Source organism: Lachnellula hyalina, assembly GCF_007821495.1.
Source record: "Lachnellula hyalina strain CBS 185.66 chromosome Unknown contig00085, whole genome shotgun sequence".
Lineage (NCBI taxonomy): Eukaryota > Fungi > Ascomycota > Leotiomycetes > Helotiales > Lachnaceae > Lachnellula > Lachnellula hyalina.
The window spans coordinates 27,913-44,910 of NW_022157199.1; the positions used below are offsets into that span (position 1 = coordinate 27,913).

Below are 16,998 nucleotides of genomic sequence, written 5' to 3' on the forward strand. Positions count from 1 at the left end.
AGATATAATAATAAGAGGCAGTACGAACCTGACTGGGTGAATCCGACCTCTAGATACCTGTATGTGATGGTCGTTGGTATCGCTGACACCAGGATTGGCTGAGGCGCGGTTCGATGGCGAGAGAGCGAGAGGGAGGAGGGAGAGGGAAGGAAGAGGCGACGTCGGAAGAGGAGGAGAGGGATGGGCGGAATAGAGGGTGTTTTGAGGTCTCTTTCGAGGTCTCTCGAGGTCTCTCTCAAGGAAGGGGATGGAGAGAGGGTAAAAGGAAGGTGTGAAAATCGGAGAGAGGTGAGTGAGATGATGGCAGGCCGGCACACGCACACACACACACCTTGTATGTAGCAGCAGAACGCTAGCGTGGCGACAGGCCGCTTTGCTGGAAAACCCAGGCTACCTTGCGGGTCCTACCACTACTATCTATCCATCATCCACCTTTCCCTTTCACTCCGAAGGCACTGAAGGCAGTTATTCCGTGCCTTTATTCTGCAGAGTACATCAATCTACTATTTACTATTAATTTCTATACCTTCTATTATCCAGTTTGTACTTGTATGCCCAATAGTTTGTTCACGCACAGATCCCCCATTGCTTGGAAAATGGCTTGGTCTGCTCTGGTTTTTTGCCTATGTAAACTACGGTACTTAGACTGTAGCCGACGGGCTCCCCTCCCCTTCCTCTCCTGAATGGAATCCACTCATACTCCCTCCCCGGGCCAGCCAGTCATGATAGAACCTTTCACATTTGATCCACCCAGATGATCATACTCCGTAAGCAGGACGACGGTGGTGGCAACGGATCCGTCTGATGGTAACCAATTGCCACCTGAGAGTCATCGCATCCACCAATCCAAAATCAATCATTCAATAATTAAATCATCAGTCAGTCAATCAATCAATCAATCACCGACGACACGAATTCCTTGTCAAACCTGAGGACAGCCACGGTTATACGCCCAATTTCCAGTCATCTCCCAGAATATCACATCCCTCATCACATCGACCAATGTGCACTAGTAGGAGGGGAGGATTCTCGCGGTTATTTCGCCTGGATACTTCGGAATCCCTTGTTTTGTCTTGTTGTCTTGGGAAAGAAATGGGAGGCTGGCCGTAATAGGCCAATAATAAATGCTTACTGATGCTGCCACTGATGCTACTCATGTCAAAGCCTCAAACGGTACTTACGGAACAGTGGGCAGGTCATGCTATCGATTGCATATTTCGCCTTTCTTTTAGGCTCGTCTCGAACAATAACACGCTGGCAACATGCTGACTTTCCCTTTTGGCACGAAAAGCAAATGAACAATTCCGGAAGAAGTATGCTTGGCTTTTATCAAACTATCCCATTGTAGTCGGATATTCAGACCTGCCTCTCATCAATCATCGGTCAGTTGTAACTTGTCAGGAGATTCTATTCCTTTGCATCAGAGGATCTTCCGCGGTCTTCTCCCGACTTTACAGTACCTCCGTAATAATATGTCGCTCAGGCCAGGTCCAGATCTCCAGGCCCTTTGTAACCCAATGTCCGGGTCTTCTGACTGGTCAAAGAATTAAAAATACACCTACGCTACTGAATGCGGCATAGTGTCAAAATTTTCTTCGGGTCTCCGCCAGAACTCTCGGTCAAGGGGTTGCGACTGATTCAGCCTGCTCGTTGGCCAGATGAAGGACCAAGTCATCACCCAAACTCCTTATATCCGACAGCATTTTTGACTCGGGAAAGGCCTCCCCTATCCCCACCCCAGCCGGGCACCGGCACCTGCAAGAATCGCTGAAAGAAATACCAAGGCTTGACTCGATTTCTGGACTAAACATTTGGATCCTCCAGACCTTCTCGAGATGGCCGTATGACCTACACCCCGTCTCAACCCCTATCTGTTTTATTATATACGCATCAAATTTCTCGGCTTCACGAGGAAACTTACCAACTTCGATAAACGGAGAACTTCGCCCAAAAAAAGGCATCCGGACCCAAACTCCTTGTACTAGAACATACTCCGTAGTTGCTAGCCGCCTAGATTCCTCCCACCTTCTTCTAAATACGAAGTAGAAATGTTCCTCATCCTCATGCGTCTATCTGCATGTATCCCACCTCACCATGCATCACTTACAAAATCTTACTAACCCATTCCCACTCACACGCCCCCATTATTATCCCGATCTCGTGGGATCTACTTGAACGGTTTGTTCCTTTCCAGCCAATGTCATGACATGGAAGCTTCCACCCCTCACTGAGGAAGCAGCATGAGCAAAAAGCCACCGGCTTTGCGGACGGAACTTCTCCCTCTCTTGTTATAGTCCAAACGCCTCTTGAGCCCAACCAAACAGAGTCCCGACTGTATCCGCGAAATGATGAGACATACATGTTCAGCTACCAGAACATGTGATTAGATGGGTGACCTTGAGTTTTTCCTGCTGCAGGCACTGGCAGGCGCAGGCAGAGGCAACAGGTCGTCTGCCAAAATGACGATGCTGACGACGCCACCTTGTGTATCTCACATAACACGCCGAGGGGTAGCTTTACCGAACCCTGAAGGATTCCCTGGATATTCAAGCAAGGTTGTGAATTGCTCAGGCGGGGTTGACTTGCTTGATTTGTGAAAACATATATATGATCATGTGATGCGGTAATTTGATATCACGTGTGTGGTCCTGTTCTGGAGTCTTGACTTCTATTTGGCCTGGTCTTCCTTGGTTGGTTGGATTATTAGTGTCTGCTACTTCGATAACCCTTATGTCTATCTCCAAGCCTTCTGTAATTCTCACACCCTTGTCTCACAAGTATTAGGGTCATGAAGTAAGGCGTGCGAGCAGTCCTTCCATCCATGGTGTCGAGAAATCTTGACACCTTCCAGGCTATCACTGAAGGTGCTCTTCAGAGAAAGCACTAAGTTAAAAGTTGTATGTGTACTGGCAAAATTGTTAAGGCTGGACTTCCAGACGACCAAAGGTACCAAGAACTTCGGCCCGTCATGTATTCTCAAAGCCCTTTGACTTCAATATGAATGAAAACGTTACACTGAATCCGGCTGCGTTAGCAACGCAATGGAACAAAAATGCTTCAAAATTTGCAAATTTCTACGTAATTTCTTGACATGTGTTCATGTTATCTCCTATACGTGTTTGCTAAAATGCCACCTAAAGCCAAGAGACCTCTCACGGCCCTGGCAAAGGTCTATAGTCATCCTAGAGACTGAGGTAAACCCCCCTTCAACGATCACATTCTTCCCAAATTCCCTAAATTGAAAAGTGGTCTTACTCCTTTTCTGAAATATACTCACACGAATACTGAATGCCAGATTTCGAAAGCTAGACGATTATCAACGATATCGTTTTCGGGGTCAGTGTATTCCTCTTCTGCAGCCTACCAAAACACACTTACTTATAGCTGTTACAATATAGGATCTACACCGGCAGAATTGCAAGCTTTGTAGGCACTAGCGCCGGTATATGAGGATGAAGGGGAACAATGGCTTGAGGATGTGGCAGTTCACCCTCTCTTCGACAAGGCACAGTGGAGTTTGAACAGCCTGCCAAAACACTTGGCTCGAATTCCATTGATAAATGGAAAAGGGCAGTTCTAGGATGCAAGTAATCTAGATGTTTCGGGAAGCAATGCTAACATCTCTCACGTGTAGGTAGATGATGTATCAGAGCTTTAGGAAGCAATGCTGCCCGGTGTAAAACTTGCCAGCCAACTACTTGCTCATATATCACCATGGTGAGTTTTGAGGAGGAAGGGATAAGTATCTCTCTGACTATAACAGGTGGGATGCGCTTCTTTTCGGAGAGTATACACGGATCTAACCTAATGAGTATGCACTACCCTCCTAAATATTTTACCCCCTATTTCGGCCACCCCATCATTCCTTCCCTGATGTTCAGATAATTCCAGACATCAGCAATAGGCTTCGAACTCCGGAACATTCTTCCTGAAGCTTTGCTGATCCTAAAAACCTATAGGCTTCCCAAAGGACAAAGGTACGCAGAGCACTACCGCTTCAGTCCCCGCGCTCGAACGTCGAAAGCGACGGATAGGAAAGAGCCGCATATGTTATAGCCCACCCAGAAATACCGGAAGCGCCAAAGATGAGAGCCTGAAGCTTAGTCGGTGGTACGTTGAGTTGTACTATAGCCATTGTTCCAAAGTCCTGGCTCTTTCTTTATGTCAGTTCAAAAGCAAAGGAATTGGAGGTCTGTTCTCCAGGTTCTGCACAATAAGACGGAGAGCAGAAAGGTATGCCCTCTAACCACTTGAGTTATATACCTCTGCTAGAACATTTCTAAGAGCCCGATTCCCAAGCAAACATCGGAATTGAATGACCTTGGCAGATGATCAAGCGGGTTGGCTATGCAGTCGTTATTTCATCAACAAGACAATGGAGGGGTCGTCGAAGACTTACTAATATACTATAATCGTGTGACATTAAGAACCCCACAGACGCGTTGTTGACAACGTGAAGAAACTTTTGCTCATCAATCACCTTGTAACTTGTAGAGAGTTGTGTAGAAGGAAGCAGCTACTTGGCTTAACCTGCCCCGTATCTCTACAAACGTTAGATAACTATAAGCTTCAACCACCACCCGACTAGAGTGCACGGAGTATCAATAATCTACAATCTTATAATCTCTATATACCCACTCATCCTGAGATACAAATAGAAACAACCATAGAAGCACGCAAAGGTGGTATCATGCGCGTAGCCGGCTCCAAATACTCAATTCCCACCCAGAAAGTTCCAATTACCCGTCTAATCCCAAACTCCTATTTCCCACTGTGCTTCCTGCTTTCCAAATTCAAATCAAGGCTCCATAAGCTATCCCAAATTACGCTCTTCGTCCCCGGACTCGTGCCTAGTTTTGGCGTGCTTGTGCTTGTGCCCTACGCGCGTATCAGCGTATGTGGTCAAGGACCAAGAAGGTCATCAATCTGGTTATTTCGCACCTCTCCGTTCGCATTATTATCAGGCGTACTGCTCGAGACAGGTACAATAGCCAGCCCTTCGGACTCGCCCGTCGTCGATGCCCCTTTCAAAGATGCCGCATCCAAGATGGAGGAAGAGCCTTTGATGAGCGGTACAGCTTTCTTGGAGTTACTGCTGCTCCTTCGACTGTCTAAGCTCTGGGTCAACTTCTTCTCCACGCCCCCACTCGAACTCTTCTTCCCACGTCGAATCGTACTGCCCTGTGCATCAATATGTGCACTCGCTACTGTACTTTTGCCCAGCCCAGGTGTAGATGGCGCACCGGGCTTCTCTTCGGAAGCGTCGATTAAGTACCAGCGCAAACCATCAGACAACTCGAACGGGTTATCGTCGTCGAGGGAATTCGTGCTGTTGAATGATTTGCCGTCGCCGGGCTGCTGTGATTCAGACATAGATTTTGACAAATCGACGACGCGGTCTTCGATTTTATGGATGCGAGCGAGGAGCCAGTCGCGGGTACGCAGCTTGTGCGAGTCTTGCTCTTTGAGAAAGTAGTGCGGGGCGCCGACATTGAAGGCTGCCCAGGCGCCGGTAGCTTGGTTGCGGGTTGGTAGGAAGAGGGCCAGGTCGCCATCTTTGAAGCGTTTGAAGGCTATTTTTTCGTGTGCTTCTTTCTGTGCTGCGTGTGACTTCTCCCGGTAGGCGCGACCATCTCGAAGATACTTCTTAGCTGTGTACTCGAGATCTTTGATGCGTCTGGTGATGACTTCACAAAATGCTTCCACGTCGAAACTGCCAATTGCATTGAGGTAAGCGTCGTACTTCTCCAACTCAGCCTCGGAATCGTCATTGTGCATCCAGTAGAGCAAGTCGAGATCACCACTATCAACCATGGCCTTCCTGGGGACAGCACCTGAAATGCTCTTCTTCAACGACGACCCAGGATCCGATGAATCGTTGGTAGTTGATTTCTCTGGTCTGGGTAACCTTTGAATGATCATCGAGCCTCCATCACGAGTTACAGAGTAACTTAGACGTTCTAGCAGTCTAGACAGTCGATCGTTTTGGCCATAGACTCGTTGAGTGAGGTCTTTCGCCCGTAAAGTTCGCGCTTCAAATCTTGAAGAGAGCTTATCGTGCTTCATTTGTATGAATTGATGTTTCTCTTGGGAGGATCTCAACTCTTCCTCGAGGCTACCAATTCGTGACTGCCGAGCCGCAAGATCTTCCGAGATCGTCGTTACCTTGCGCTCCTCTTCTTCGAGTCGATTGCGAAGGGCATCAGATCCAGTCTCTCCATCTGCAATCTGCCTTCTCAGTGAAGTTAACTGGAATCTCTCATCTGTCAATTCGACTTCCAGCGCCGTAAACTTGGCTTTCTCGGCATCCAAGGTCTCTCGGAGATGCAATGATTCAGATTCTTCTTTAGCCACTTTCTCCTTGACTTGCTCCAGCTCAGACTGTATCTCAACGATGGCAGTCTGAGCAGTATCTCGGTCAGATCTAGCAATCGTAGCATCGCTCTTTACCGACTTGAGTTCAGCCACCAAATCGCCTGATAAGCTGACCAATGTGTCAGCAAATGCTGGCAAAGTATCGGGAATAACGCCTTTCGGAGCCAGCTGCGAATGAATATCTTGCAAAGTCTTCAATTCTTCATTGGCCAGAGATTCCGCTTTCTCAATCCGAGCCTTGAGCTCTCGGTTCTCTGCCGTAATTTCCTGCATCTGTTTTTGCAAGGTCTCGTTGGTTTCTCGCTGTAACTTTGCGTCGTTCCTCAAGAAGTCGACTTGGCCCTGTGATTTTTGCGCTTCTGCCGTAGCCTCTTTCTTGTACCTATCAAACTCATCTTGAACAGCTTTGACACGCTCATCAACAGAAGTCTTTTCATTCTCACGAGATCCGAGATAACGGTCCATTTCATCCTCCACCTCTTCGAGCCTAGCCTTGAGTCGCTTTATTTCGTCCTCTAGAGACTTTCGTTCTTCAATAAATTCGCGCTGGTGAACTTCAAAGTTGGCCATGAGGTCTTGCTTCGTAGAGTTTGCATCCTCAGCTTGTGACTTCATATTATCCGCAGAAGTTTTCCTGGCAGAGACTTCCTTTTCCAAGCCTGACACTTTCTCGCGCTCCGCAATCAACTCTGCCTCTAAGGATAAGAGTTTTTGCTGGAAAGCTTTCTCTTCTGGCCCTTGATTGGCAGAAAATCTACGGGAAGATACAGACGATCTACGAGAAGATCCATCTTGTAGACGTGGAGAGGCCAGTGGATTGGCCACAAATTGGGTGTCAGAACTAGGATAACCAGGAAGCTGGAATACGTTCCCTGTCGATGTCCTATTGATATTGCTCTGACGATGAAGCAAATCTTCCAGTCTTCTCACGCGACTTTCCGCAGTCTTGAGTTTACTCTCCACCTTTTGCTTCTCTTCTTGCAGAACCCGTATCAGGTCATCATCTCCACGGACCAAGAGCGCACTTCTGCCAAGTGCAGCTTCATGTATACTGCCAGCTTTAAATGCTTTCGCCCGTTTGCTCTGTTGTTTGGTGGGATTGTTGAGATCCGACATGATCTTTGTGATATCGGCAAGAAGTTTCGATTTCTGGTCCTGGCCTTTGAGTATATCTAGCAACTCATTTAGATCTTGTCTCGTAGCTTGTGGCCAATCGTCCCCTTCTCCGAGGAGGTTGACTTCAAGTCCCATAACATTGCGCTCAGCCTTATCACCCCATAATGCGGAACCAGTAGACTTCTGCCATTTTCTGCGTCGTCTTGCCTCTTCGTCTTGAAAGGCTGCCATCTCGTTCGCTAGAGTTGAAGAATCCAATTTGACTTTCTCATTCCATTCTCTGCGTCTGACAGCCTCAGCTAGGAATGAGGCATAAGTGACCGGTAAATAATTCATCATTGCTAGCACATTTACAGCCTCGGCACTATCTTCGTCGACTTCCAAGCCCTTGAACTGAATATTAGAGTCACTAACCATTGCAGTCAAAGTAGCAATATCACGCATACACTCTAGCGAATTGGCGGCGTTGTCGTTTCTTAACTCGATAGCGGATAGTAGAACGCTTTCCATTTCTAGAGCTCTCTTGGAAAGATTTGGCAGGTAGTTTTTCGTATGCAGTAGAGCAGATCTGGAGGCTTGAGAGATGTTTTTGGCAGTATTAGAGTAACCCAGAACGTTCTCGTAATCACTGGTGACTTTCCTGGCGATGGCCTCAATGTCCTCCATCAACTGTATCGGCTCTGTTTTACGTGCTGTCAACGATCGGGCAGGGTCGGTTTCAACTTTCTCAAACAACGCGTCTGTGGTTTTCAAAATCTCATCGACTTTCTTTCCCACCTTCGCACTGTCCCGACCCAGGCTTGTCTGTATATTCTGAACGACTTTCCCTGCCCTCTTGATATCATCTACGTCGACGAGATCTTCCAGGGTGGGGCTTCTGGAGCTTCGAGTGTCACGGCCGGTAATGAATTTGATCGTCTCGCTCGTAGCAGGTAGGGATCGTAATCTGGCTATGGAAGCTTCCCAATCCGCACCAGCAAGTTCTTGCTCCTCCTGAATCTCCCTTGACCATCGTTGAATATCCGCGTTCTTAATGTCTAGCTGCCTGACATGCTTCTCCAAATTGAAGACCGCAGCGTCGATGCCCCGAGTGATAACAGCAGATTCATTGTATTTTTCCAGAGCCTGCTGAGACATAGCCGCACAGTCATCTACCACCTTTAGGGCCCATAGTCTACGCGCCTTGAATAGATCCTTCCATGCCTGCAAATCATTTTGGTTGGCGATCGTGTCGGGAGGCTTCGTGGGAGTATATTTCGGAGGTAAAGGTGTCTGGGGGTACATTGATCGTGTAGCACCAGGAGAAGAGGATTGAGCTATCCGTCTATCGTACACGAATATATCCTTCTACACATTCTATTAGTACGGTTTTGAATATCTTTATCATTGGCTTGCCTCTGTAGATAACGCCTGAAACTTTACGGGTTTCCCCTGGTTCGTCAAAGCAATGTGATTCAGCTCTGGAACCTCGCTGTTCATTGCAACCCAAGCCTTAAATTCCTCAAGCCTTGGTTGAATGTCAGTGCTGAAGCTATCTCGAGTCCTCGGACTTCGACTACTTACGAGGCAAAAGACCCTGGATCTACCTGGAGGCGCTGGCCCGTATGGGCAAGCAAAACTTGTAGAGCCATGCCCACCACGGTCCTTCTACAGCTGCAGAGAGCCGCAGAATTCTTCTTGCTCGCAGATGTTGTGAAGTTGCGAGGTTCTGACGCATCAGAAGGTCCATACAGCAAGGCTACTCGAGGCCTCGTTTTAAGTACAAGTACCGTATGTCCGTCGCCAAACGCCACAAGTATGTCAGCAATTCTCCAGCCACAACTTCGTCACAAACGCGTCCAGTAAGACACTCGACGCGTGATATAAAACCCTTCAATAATCAAATTTATTCTCGAAAGTGGGAAAATTGTCAAGATGGTACGAGATGATTTAGCTGAGGAGATGGAGGGCGTGGAAATTACGACTTCAGAGCCCAAACATCCCTTATTCACAGAGCAAGAGCGGCGGATATTGGAGATGTATGACCGTCTTGAAGAGCTTCAGCTGGAGATTGCTTTGCTGAAAGCACGAGGAGTATTGTCACAAGGTACGACTCGCTAGAATTCAGTTGTTCACGTGTTCTGACAAGATCCAGATGAGCCCATGGAAGCTTCTGAAGGCGACATCAAGAAGGCCCAGCAAGAACTCCTGAGGGCTAAAGCTGCCTATCAAGTCCGGAATAATACCATCGAGGGCGTTTTGGTTGCAAATCCCATCTTGAAGGCAGTTCATGCTGGGATTAATGCTTCCCCTGCTGAACAGTAGGTACACTTTCCTAGAGTGGAGCCCCAGAACTAATCTTACGGCAGAGACCTTTTGCCACTCATTGAGCATCGTGACAAGCTCTCTGTAGCCTTGACTGGTTTATCAGCAAAGGTCTCGTCAACAAGGAGCGAGTTGATGATGGTGGAGAGTGAACATGCTATCAAAGCTCGGGAGAATGCCAGATTATCTAGCAGGATGCTTGCCTTGGCTGAAGAGGCGAACACCCAGAAGAAGGAAGACATAACGGATTCGAAGTTACGGCTCCAATTGGATCAGTTGGAGGGAGATGTGAAGACAAGTCGACAAAGATGGAGGATTATGAAGGGCACGGCGAGTGGTACGATTGTTGGGAGCGGTGTTGACTGGGCTAGAGACCCGAAGTTGTTGGGGATTGTGTTGGATGATGATGGTGCTGAAGGGTAGAGCAAACAGCACGGATTTAATTCCTTTCATGATTGTATATCTGCAGGTGCTTTATCTCATCGTTTGAAATGTTCTGTGTCTGTTATACCCTTACGAGTTTTGTTCGAACCCATCTTCTTTCTAGCTATTTCACGGGGTTTGAAGGACGGTACATTGGGCGGATGGCAATGGTAAGTCACTACCCTACCAGTCTTTACGCAAGTTATCTTTCATTCCCAAGACAACCAGAAGAGAATGGTCATTGGCGGCGACGGCTATAACCTCCATAATCAGGGGGGTAGTGAATCGATTTGGAGACAGATAAACTTTTCGTCATCACAAAATTCTCAAGTCTCGATATTCATCCCCCACCACCCCACTAGACTGATAACTTACCTCTAGGCAAACCCAAATAACAGTACTGAGGGTTGTTCAAAGTGTCTCACAAATACTAGAACATTTTCAATCCCTCAACCTGGAGAATCATGTGAAGCAGGTCATGTCTGGGTACACGCACGTGCATAAGTGACAGTGGACAACTGTAGGGGTACGTAGGTTAAGCAGTCTATCGTCTTCTATTCTTTCCTTTGCATATTTAACTGAGGGGTCATTGCTTGCATTTAAAAAAATTCAAATCTCAGATGTGAAAGAACTACCGTATTGCCATCAACCTTCAAGGTGGACCTGACAGGCGGGGCACAAGAAAAGCGGCACCCGGCTATAACGTTTCAGGCGAAATTTGACATTAAAAGTGAATGACAATGAGTGCCGCTTTGTTTGTCTCCAACATAAGGTTCTGAAACATCAAGGGATGGGGTGGGTATCATTCCCGGAATAGATTAGTGGGGTCGGTTAGCCGCAAGGGTCCAAGTCACGTTATCTAACTTTTGGACTTGATATAAAAGGGGTTTGATATGCATCAAATTCGACGTTTTCTCATAGATTTTATTTTGTCTGTTTGACTATTTGGGGTAAGAAGTTGTTTCCGGACATGACTAATAGCCATCCTCGTGATGTAAACAGAGTGGTAAATGTAAGACCGGATATGGTGGTGGTGCAGTGCCATGGTGCCGCTCTACATCAAGGCCAGCAGGACAGAGCAGAGGTAGCTAGGACATCTCTGCGATAGACTGATATGATTGGGGAGTCTTATTGATCCTACTGTAGCTACAATGTACGGTTGGTATTCACTATGAAGGTTGGAATGAAACCAATTCACTACAGATCCTCTCGCCCTCCCATCCTCTCGCAGGAATGACCAGCATCATGGCCAGGCAAGCCAAGGTAAGGAAGGGTGTGGTGTGGTGGGCACCTTGGTTCCTTGAGTAAGCCTCTATTATTGTTATGGCTGGCTGGGGATCCAATAAGACGCGGTAGGGGGGCAGGCCGAGCAGTGACGATGAACGTATTCTTAGCCTGTTTGCGTGGTCTGCATTTGTGCTACGCCGTACATAGCATAGGATTTTGGGTGGTAGAAAGGAAGAGGGTACCACGCCTACTCCCACCACCACCACCCAGCTGCTCACCAAAAACTGCTGCTCCTCTTCTTCACCTGTGTCAACCGCAACCACCGTCTCTCTACAGTCAAAGTAAGTACAGTACCTACCTACTGAGTGAGCCCTTCCCTTTCACCCAAAACCCTTCAAATCTTTCGCCTCGGTTCACTGCGCACGGCGTTAATTCCATTGGCCCGTCGCAACCTCGCAACACGTTCAACTGTGCCAATTCCCAGCGCATTTGGCAGCTCAGTTCACCCTGTCGTCGCGTCATCTGCCCGTGATGCCTTTGTTGTTGTTCTTTTGATACGATCTCGAGCTGATTTGCGTGTTGGCGCCCTCTAGTACAACAAACTGTCTGCAATTCCCAATCCACACCAACACTCACGTCCATGTAAGTTTTTCCAGTTGTTCTGTTACTTCTACCCTCCACAATTCCGTGTCGCGATGCATCTTTGCGACCGAAGCGCATCTCCACAACAATGCGCTTGCACCACCTACTCGCATCCTCTTACTAGAACATCGACTACTTGTTGACTACACCTACACCTTCCACCTCAACCACCTTTCTTTACTTGATTGAGAATTGTATTACTCTTGTCATTGCAACCGATCTCGACTGACCATCAATCAAAACAATCAGAACCCTCCACCGTCAATATGCCAAAGGAAAAGTCCACCAAGAGAGCTCCCGTCAAGCGCGCCGAGAAGAAGAAGAAGGGTTCGTCTTAGTCTTCCCCTACGTTATCGCGGTCGCAATCATACTAACCTCTCGCAGACCCCAACGCGCCCAAGCGTGGTCTCTCAGCCTACATGTTCTTCGCCAACGAGCAGCGTGAGAATGTTCGCGACGAGAACCCAGGCATCACCTTCGGTACGTCTATTCAACGTTTCCTTCGCCGACAATTACTAATGTAAACGCGCAGGCCAGGTCGGCAAGGTCCTCGGTGAGCGATGGAAGGCTCTCAATGACAAGCAGCGCACTCCTTATGAGGCCAAAGCTGCCCAGGATAAGAAACGCTACGAGGATGAAAAGGCGACATACAACGTAAGTGCTGAGAAGCCTGTGGGCGTTCGCAAGCGTACTGGTCGAGGTACTAATAAGAACGTCGCACAGGCTGATGCCGAGGAGGAAGAGTCTACTTGAGACGTCTTCACATTCACTTCTCCGATTTCACGTTTGCGACATGAATCAGCTCAATTGTTCAGTTCCTCAGGACAATATGCTACAGTGTAACGTGCTCTCATAGAGCGTCTTCTAAGGCTTTTCACAATCATGTTTCCTGGGTTGGGGGGGGGGGATTGCTTTGGGATGGGACCTTTTCATTTGCACGTATGGACGGACATGACTTTTATGGAACGAACCTTTTGATCACAGGAGGTGATCTAGTCATGGATATCCGTTGATTACGCTTTCTTTCACGATGCTGAAGCTGGCAGTGACGCTGATCTGTCTAGCATCAATCTAACACATGCGTATCAATGGGGTCTTTCTGTATACTAGCTCTCGTTAATCTGTGCCACCACCATCTTCTGATATGACTATGTATGTGACTGTAACTGTAACTGTCGTTTTCAATCAATATAACCACAATATACCATATCAACTACCACCCGAAGCACCTTATAAGTATATCACATTTCACTTCGTGATCATTTCGCTCCAGTCACATGTCTGCCTTGATGCCTCACCTCGACGCGTCGACCCCCATGATTCGCGTTTCGCTAGTCGTTGCCTGGCCTCTGGAAAATTAGTAGCTCTCAGAAATTACTTCAATGTTGTAACAACTCTTTTTTGTAAACTTGCAATTGAGAAGGACATCTTAAGTACCTTCCCCCCTGTCTACCCTCCTGCTAGACGACCACTCCCGAAGCCAAGAAACTATATCAGTACTGGAGCTGGAGTACCTCATCATAAGAGCCGTACAGTACGGCAAGATATCGCTTCCTTACAAGAAAAATATTTCATTTGCAGAATGTTAAGTATCCATCTGACGCCATGCAGGATGCTAGTTATGGCCAGTGCCAACCAAGCCAGCACCTCCAGCTGTTTACGACCCCCATATTGTACGGAGGCGCGCGTTCGTTGTATGGTAGTACCATTCTCATTGCATACAGGCGGCCAGTGACGGGGTGACACAGAGTCCAGCGATTGGTGTCACTCATTCAGAAGTCCCCCGAAATTCTGATAGAAATGGTATTGGAGCTTCGGCCATCCAAGAAATCCGAAGTTCTTGAAGACGGCGAACCAAATTTTGTAAAGAGCCACCGTCCGAAGCTCGACATGTCCCTCTAAATTGCTATTCTCATCCCGCCTGATCTCAAAATGTTTTTTGCTTGTGTTCTCTGCTGCTACCCGCAAAGCAAAAGATTTTGTTGGCTGAACTTCACACCCTCTTGTTGTAAGAACATCAATTTAACATCGGAGTCTCATTACCATGATCATCACCCGTGTTTATAGCCTTATTCGATTCGTTCGTTGCTTTATAATGCATGCCGTGGTATGCTTTGCATCGTGGCAGCACTTGAAGCCGGGGTTTTTCAGTGGGGACTTCCGAATGATTCGTTCTACATGATGCACCAGATGCATGAAGCTCGTTAGTCGCTGAGGAGTGATTATGCGAATGCCACTTTAAACTTCATTTCTGGCCCAGACACGTCAGAGTCTTCTGATAATATCAAAGATATCCGATAACTCAATCCGCAGAGCCTCTGCTTTCTACCCCACCAGCCCTGACGGAACAGGCCATGCTCATTATGGTTTCCGCTTCTTCCTCAATGTCTGCCTGTTCAACGACACATTGACCATCTACGCTTCTACCAGAGGCGCATTGACTTGATGTCTGCGCTGTACATATGGAGGAGTGTTTTGGGTGCTGGCAGGAGGCGAAGCGAGCAGACAAGGTCGCTGCATTTCTTCTGGCTTTACGAACAGCGCTGAAGCCGGAATATTATGAGAACATCTCGGCCGTCCTAAAGGAAGTAGAATCCGCAAGCCGGCTACTACGCGATCTGTATGACCTCTTCCCCATCTACCAGACTAGGGTTCCTGTGGTTCTGTACTACCTCAACACAATCCTACCCACTTTCCAGAAGACAATGCGGGACATGTTGATCTACATCGACAATGGAGAACTTCCACCCAGGACCCAATGGACATTGATGAGCCAGAGACTCAGCGATCAAGGCGGAATGACATTGGCACAACGTTTTGTTATGTACAATGAAGCCCTAGTCCAGACAGTTCGGCTATTAAGCAGGTGCAGGATAACCTTTTCTAAACTCCAGCCATTCGGCATCAATGATTGGTTAGAGATTATTTTAACAATTGTCAGCACTAGATCCCCATTATATGATCCCACCTCGTTAGAATTGTTGCGCGTCAGGCACATGCGCTTGCGGACGCTACAAAACATTCCAGGTACGCACGCAGGAAGGAGAGAAGATCAACATGGACTCAGCACTTATTCCCTTCGTTGTGACAGACCCCCGGGCTCCGATTGTGCCACACCAAGCGCCGCCACAGCCAAGCCAGGCAGAGCTTGAGGTAGTCCTCCCTTTTCCACGTCTCAAACCTATATAATGTTCTTACAGGAGTCCAAGCGACGCCATTGGGCAGAGAAAATATTCGATGATCAGCCTCATTCGATTACTGGATTGAAACACAGGCGAGGGTAAGTCTGGTTCGGGAGATATGTTGGCATCTCCTTAGCCTTGTAGGGATTGGTGAAGTCAACACTGACAAGCCATTAGGTCAAAATGCTTCGGGCCCCCAATGGTGGACAACAATTTGGGAATACCTCCTGGATCGACGGTGCTTTTTAAGCTGTAAGTAGAAGATCTCTCGATCACCATTTCGACAAAGTCTACCTTACTACACATCTTTTACCCTTTGTTTCAAGGTATATCAGACACCAAGAGACAATCCAAAATCCCATTTACTTACTCACAAAGCCCTTTACCTCGAAAACCAGCCTCGTCAACCCTCTGCTGCCTGATCCCTTACAACTAACAACTAACAACTTCTACAGACCATTCGACAAGAACAAGCTCTCTGTAACTCTCTACCTCCATGCCGACGGAGCCGATGTCACGCGGCTCCTATGCAGATGGGTGGACCCCTACTTCAACCCCCTATATTCGTGTTATGGCGTACACGAGCTATGTGTGAGACGAAAAGGCTCTAGTTTGCAATTTCAGAGGTGGAACCCCACTATCGCGCGGCCGAACATATGGATGGCGCTTTTCTTCAAAACTTGGGAGCGTAGGTTTATCTGTTTCTCTATTTTATTTTGGACTATATGTTTCGGAAAGTGGGGAGGGGTTATGCTAACAGAGAACAGGAATGGTACTCTTTCATGCCGCTTTCGTAGCGCTGAAAGCACGTTGTCCGCTCACCATCAACATCAATCCGGATGATTACAGTCTTGCTGGGGAACAGATATTGTTTCGAGCGTATGTTCAATGCCCTCCTCTATCCAATATTTGTTGATCTGTTAATAGCCAAATAATCGACGACGGATTCGAGCATTCTCTCGCCGTAATCCAAGATGGGAAATGCGGTGGTTTACGCCTGCATGCTGCGGTTTGGAATGGAGAGTTGAGGAAGTGCCCTGTCTGGACTGCCTTTAGTTTGTTCACTCCCCCGCATCAAAGTGCGCCTAGTCTACAGGACCTTGGTATTGACGCGGAATAGTTACTCAATCCTCCGTCTCCCCCAAATGGCTGAATCGTCGTAGCGGTCATCGAATCTGGCTGAAAGAGATTAGTCCATACGTTTTCTGCGCGAACTATAAGAAGAAACGTCAAGTGAGACGTCATGGAGATTTTGAAATCTACTTTGTTGATAGGGCTGGTACTTCTTCCCCCCCCCCCCGGACCTTTTCCCTATTTCATGAAGTGGTGCTTGACCAGAGTGCCAAAAAAAAATCTAAAAGAGGAGCAGAAGGTAGACGCTAACAGGATATAGCCGCCGATGCTTTCGAAGATATTTTCAGGGAAGAATCAGACACCGGCAGCCTGGTCTTGGATGTGCCTATCATGTCAGGGGCGAATGGAGACTGAGGTCACTCTTATTGATGACTTGGTGAGGGATATGATTGAAAATATGGGATAATGACTTTGGATTTGGGCTTGAGATGGGTTTGATTTCGGTTTTGGTGATGATATCCACCCCACTCGATATGACAGAATACTCGCTGCTCACAGAGGGCCTTGGCTTATGATGATAATGATTTGGTTTTGGTTTTGGTTTTGGTTTTGTTGCTTTTGCTTTTGCCTTTGCTTCTGCTTCTGCTCTATACCC

General features: G+C 47.5%; 4 protein-coding genes across 4 annotated transcripts; 3 read left to right on the forward strand and 1 right to left on the reverse strand.

The window, feature by feature from the left end:
- Nucleotides 1–4,902: 4,902 nt before the first annotated feature.
- On the reverse strand, nt 4,903–9,122 carry ATG11 (Autophagy-related protein; the record flags this gene model as incomplete). The annotated part of the gene is made up of 3 exons (XM_031149518.1): nt 4,903–8,838; nt 8,914–8,998; nt 9,055–9,122. 3 exons carry the CDS (start codon nt 9,120–9,122, stop codon nt 4,903–4,905), a joined length of 4,089 nt encoding a protein of 1,362 aa, XP_031004610.1.
- A 283-nt stretch (nt 9,123–9,405) lies between these two features.
- Nucleotides 9,406–10,218, forward strand: LHYA1_G004561 (uncharacterized protein; the record flags this gene model as incomplete). The annotated part of the gene is made up of 3 exons (XM_031149519.1): nt 9,406–9,577; nt 9,626–9,791; nt 9,840–10,218. The coding sequence occupies 3 exons, from the start codon at nt 9,406–9,408 to the stop codon at nt 10,216–10,218; spliced, it is 717 nt and encodes a 238-aa protein (XP_031004609.1).
- A 2,060-nt stretch (nt 10,219–12,278) lies between these two features.
- Nucleotides 12,279–12,840, forward strand: nhp6 (Non-histone chromosomal protein; the record flags this gene model as incomplete). The annotated part of the gene is made up of 3 exons (XM_031149520.1): nt 12,279–12,414; nt 12,472–12,567; nt 12,620–12,840. Coding segments are annotated over 3 exons (453 nt in total), but the record flags the coding sequence as incomplete, so codon positions are not given.
- Nucleotides 12,841–14,549: 1,709 nt separating this feature from the next.
- Nucleotides 14,550–16,757, forward strand: LHYA1_G004563 (uncharacterized protein; the record flags this gene model as incomplete). The annotated part of the gene is made up of 9 exons (XM_031149521.1): nt 14,550–15,114; nt 15,179–15,240; nt 15,288–15,367; nt 15,447–15,521; nt 15,725–15,957; nt 16,037–16,148; nt 16,197–16,324; nt 16,390–16,548; nt 16,663–16,757. 9 exons carry the CDS (start codon nt 14,550–14,552, stop codon nt 16,755–16,757), a joined length of 1,509 nt encoding a protein of 502 aa, XP_031004607.1.
- Between the last annotated feature and the right edge of the window lie 241 nt (nt 16,758–16,998).